The sequence below is a fragment of the Dysidea avara genome, chromosome 8 (assembly GCF_963678975.1).
Source record: "Dysidea avara chromosome 8, odDysAvar1.4, whole genome shotgun sequence".
Lineage (NCBI taxonomy): Eukaryota > Metazoa > Porifera > Demospongiae > Dictyoceratida > Dysideidae > Dysidea > Dysidea avara.
Genome location: NC_089279.1, coordinates 8867880 through 8873205, shown reverse-complemented (window position 1 = coordinate 8873205; position 5326 = coordinate 8867880). Strand labels below are relative to the sequence as shown.

General features: G+C 35.1%; 1 protein-coding gene across 1 annotated transcript; it reads left to right on the top strand.

Annotated features, from left to right (window-relative positions):
- The first annotated feature begins 339 nt into the window (after positions 1-339).
- On the top strand, positions 340-2988 carry LOC136263815 (uncharacterized). The gene is made up of 4 exons (XM_066058439.1): positions 340-506; positions 1798-1987; positions 2066-2326; positions 2375-2988. The coding sequence occupies exons 1-4, from the start codon at positions 455-457 to the stop codon at positions 2901-2903; spliced, it is 1032 nt and encodes a 343-aa protein (XP_065914511.1). The 5' UTR covers positions 340-454; the 3' UTR covers positions 2904-2988.
- Positions 2989-5326: the final 2338 nt, after the last annotated feature.

The following is a 5326-nucleotide window of genomic DNA, read 5'->3' as shown; positions in this document are numbered from 1 at the left end:
CATAATATGTAATGGCTACAATTTCAGCTTTCCATTCCTGGACAAGACATGTGACCTTACTCTTGATGAACGATGGATGTCTCCACTATATAAGCACGTCTTCAATGCTGTACACCCATCCATGGCATTTATTGGCATCAACTTAGTTGTCGTAGCCTTTCCTACATTTGACCTGCAATGTCGTTGGGTGCTGTCTGTGTGGTCAGGGCTTTCCAAACTGCCATCTGCTGACAAAATAATTGAAGCTTGTAATGCAGAACACATACAACAAGAATCAAATGGAGTGCCGAAGAAATATGCCCACAAGTTAGCTGCTAAACAATGGGATTATTACTATGATGTGGCAACTAGTGGAGGAAACTCCACACTCAATTATGGCTTACGTCTGTTGTGTGACACTGGCACTGCCTACCGAGAGACAAACTTGATTGACTACAAGAACTTTCAGCATATTATGACTGGCCACTCAACATTCTTGTCAATTACAGACTCAAAAACTCCTAAAGGTATGATGAGCAAACAACATTACAATGTATATATATATATATATATATATATATATATATATAGGTGTCTTATACGTAAATCAGGAAATCATAGCTAAGTGTTATAATTTTAAATGCAAAGTATTCTTATTTTGATAGCTAAATGGCCAAATAATATTTTGTAGTGAAACTTTTAACAGAAAAAAGGGAAGTGAATTCTTATAAATTCTTGTGTGTAGTAAGGAGATAACCACAATCTGAGATCACTGGCAGCTGGATCTCCACAATGACATTAACATAATATGATACCTTGCTTGAGCCCAAGCTGGTTATACCATACATTCTGATCTTCATCCTCAATAAAATTGACCTTGTACCCTAGACTCTAGGTAGAATTCTTTGCAAAATCACGTTCACACTAGCTGTGATTCTAACGAATCAATTATAATACACTTTTACAAATTAATGATCAACGATTTTCTTTGATCAAATGGTATATAGCTTGACTTCTGACTTCCACATTGACCAAGAGTAAAGAGCAGAGATGAAGTGCCATCATCTTGTCACTGTACAGATCTACAATGAAATCAACCATATATAGTGTCATGCTCCAAATCAAATTCCCATGTGGGGGTAGGGCTGAGGTAATTATTCTTATGTTTTTTGCATTATTCTATTCAGAATGTCCTGGAAAAAGCTTGCATTATGCTCCAAAACATATGCATTATTCTCAAAATTATTCCAATAAATTGAAATAGAAATGTAGAATTGACTGTTTATTTAAAATTCTGTGGTTAATTATTGCACATAAACAAGATATTTCATTGTTCTAATAGAGTAGTATGCAAAAATAGGATAGATTGCTTTATTAGAGTATATATAGGTGAATGTTCTATTAGAGTATCTCGATCTGGTGACTGTTCTATTAGAGTATATCGATCGTTCATTCATATAATTCTTTCAAAATGCTAGCATTATGCTAGAATAATGATTTCTGGCATTATGCTGAAAATTATTCCGGCATATTTACCAAACCCCTATGTGGGGGTATAGCTAATAAAGCATAATTATTTTAAATTTCATACAGTTAACACTGATGGTTAATTTTCCAGGTCTACGGCAGTGTCACAGTGTCACAAATGTTAATTTGTAGTGCTCAGAAAGCACACACACACACACACACACACACACACACACACACACACACACACACACACACACACACACACACACACACACACACACACACACACACAGTGAATGTACACTTATACTACTTGCTCATCTATGGATGATTTTATTTTGCTTGCAGACATTGAGGCAAAGCCCAAAATCAAGATAGCAGTCATTGGAACTGGTATATCAGGGTTGTGTGCTGTGAGACATTGTTGTAAGTTTTTGGACCGTGTGTCTGTGACTATGTATGAAGAAGGAGCCCAGATAAAGTCGTGGTGGGATCACTGTACAGTAAATGGAGGAAAACCACCTGGGGAATATCTTAGGTAAGCTGCTTAGTATATTTTGCTATATTTTGGGGACCACAACATTTAATTGCTTAATTTATTGTGTTGTTGCTTTAGAACCACTTTGCCAGCTGATCTGGCTGGTTTTCAGGATTTTGCCTTTCAACCCAACACTGATACATTTCCCACTCCAGCTCAAATACTGAAGTACTTACAAGATTATTGTGAACACTACAACCTGCTTCAGCATGTGGAGTTCAACCACAAAGTGAACCATGTGAGCTTGAAGGAGGATGGCAAATGGTTTGTTAAAGTCACAGATCTCAACAACAACCAATCATCATGTGAAGAGTTTGACAATGTATTTGTGTGTTCAGAGTAAGTGTATAGTCTGTGTTGAATTATAAAATTGTTGTTTTTTTGTAGCTTACTGAATCAATTTACTGCACCAGAGGAAGACTTTAAGATGGAAAAAACCCACCTACAAAATAAATTTGATTTATATGCTAACACTTTAGCATACCTTGATGATTCTTGTGGTGTCACCACTGACAGCAAATGTGGTATACAACATCTCTATATTCACACGTTCAATGCATACCACCCCAGCATGGCATTTCTGGGCACACTTACAAATATCTCGTTTGCTTATTGTGACATGCAGGTCATGTGGGCATTGAGGGTGTGGCTGGGCTTGCAGCAACCACCACTGCAATCAACAACTGAGATACTTGAGGAGTGTAATCAAACTAACCATAGTGCCCACTGCCACTTGGATTTAGTACATATTTATAATGATTTAGCCCATTATTCTGAAATGCAGCCCGCAAGTCCAGTATTTACTGCAGTGATGGGCCATGTTTTCAAAAGCCGGGAGACTGATCATCTTCAATCAAAGAATGAAAACTATAACATCATCAGCCAACAGCATTGGATTTTAACCAATAATAACTAAACTGAAGTGTTTATAACCTTATGCATTTAAAAATCTGTACAGTGTTTGTTTTCAAAGTCATTAGATAGTTATAGTGTAGCAGTGAACCTCCCTATATATATATATATATATATATATATATATATATATATATATAAACAGTGATTACTGCTGTTTTACAAATTGTTACATCTGAGCACAACCATGCAAGTTATGTGAAATGCTCCAATTGACCTTGTCATAGAATTGTAACAATACATGGGGAGCTATATAGTACAATTGCACTTTCCAAGAAGGTATTACATCATCACCATCAGAGTTGGGGGTAACTAGTTACTTTTGTAACTAAGTTACATAACTGATTACTTTTAAAGTAACTAGTAATATAACTAGTTACTTGCTTTGTAACTAGTAACTTGTAACTAGGAGTAATTGTCTGAAAAGTAACTAAGTTACAATTGTAACTAATTACAATAGTTACATTGTAACTATAACTAATTATGCTTTAAAAGCAAGAGCACTTCAATTTTTGTGCCATAAATGTTACAGCCACATTAAGTAGACAGATGTTGTGTACTGTTCTCTATGATTCAGCTTGAATAACAGACGTAGCAATAATTAAAACTGACCTGAAATAGCCACAGAATTATTATTTTAAGTGCACATATGTATTGCATCCCTTAATGATGCATATTTGAGCAAAATTCATGTTACAAAAGCTAAAAACAAGTCATAATTTATACTACGAAAGTAACTAGTAACTAGAGTACTTAGTTACCTTTCAAAAGGTAACTGTAACTATAACTAAGTTACATGGGATAAAAGTAATGCGTAACTAGTAATTAGTTACATTTCTGAAGTAACTACCCCAACTCTGATCACCACATTATTATCCAGTTAACATTCCATGGCTTCTGATGAGATGATATACTAATGATGAGTAGGCCACATGGTCACAACATGGATATTATGTAATAGCATGATATAGTGTATCAAACATGTACATAATACTACCATGAAAAACCAAAATATTGTCACATTACACATAGACACACGATCTGTAGCATGTATATGTGAGGGGGCATAGGAAAAGGGACCTATAGCGACCTTTTAAACTTTTGAGTAAACTCAGTAAATTTTCGTTTATTGTTAGGTAAATATGGTAAATTATATATATTAGGAAATTACACTTGTATTTAAATTCTTCATACCTTTTGAAACAATTGAGTATTGACTTGAAATTTGAAATATGAATAGTTGGTAAGTTGTGGAATTCTTTGATTAGCATAACTCAAATTCCATGACCAACTGCTATAGGTCCCTTTTCCTATGCCCCTCACATATTATGACAGATCAGTTGATGAACTCAGGACTCACCACATATAAACAAATACACGAAATTAACAAGGAGAAAACATCGTGACCACCTGGCAGACTCCTGTAAGTCATGGTGTTCAAGTGTAAATTGGATGGCTGCAGGTTTGAGGCCGCCCAGGTGCAGTCATGGATTTTTTCTTCTTTCTGCACATTTCAAACATACTTCATTAAACAGGCTGTAGGATCAAATTTCCTACAGACCTTCAGCACTTGTGCTTTAAAGCCTTAATAAATAAATATGATAAAATCTCCCAACTTTGACTTAGAATTCCGGCCCCAAAAATACATCTAATTACTAAGGCTGCATGACCTGGTAAATGTATACTATAACAGTCCAGAGGATCTACCAACGTCTAGCTCTAGTAGCAGTAAATTAATATTGATATTATCCGGAAAAATAGCTACTGATAAGATGTAAAGGGAATTAAGGAGTAAAACAGTTTACAGGAGCAGGTACATAATTATTTTGGTCACTTGGGATAGGGACAGAGGTAGTAATGTAAGTATGTAGATTGAAGCTATTTTTCACTTTAGGATGAATCAATTAATTGGTAAGCTATTCCAAAATCTGGCCATCATCCATCATTACTACTCCCTTGGGTTTAAAAAGCTTCTTTTTAAAGATCAGTACTTCAATGACAGACAGTTTGAACAGCTGTCAGTGGAGGCAAGAGCAAAATTAAACAAATCTGTTAACAACTCTTATTATATAGCAGTATGTTAAAGGTACATATTAAGTTGTATGTACTACTGTACGTACATACCATATTTTAATGCAAAATATCACTCAACACATATACTTTCTGACCATACATACACACACCAGCACACACACACACACACACGTCACTGTTATATAGCTGTTTAATGTACATGTGATTATCAATTTGACCTTGACAAAACCATGCATGGATCCTGAAACATTAATATAGATACATCATAGTAACAAGTTATTGTAGTATACAAGTTAACTACTTTGTATAGGCATGTTGTGGGGGCATGTTTCTTGAGCAATTAAATTCGGGGTACACATTGGTTGGATGTTTATTAATTGTATAACTTAGCAC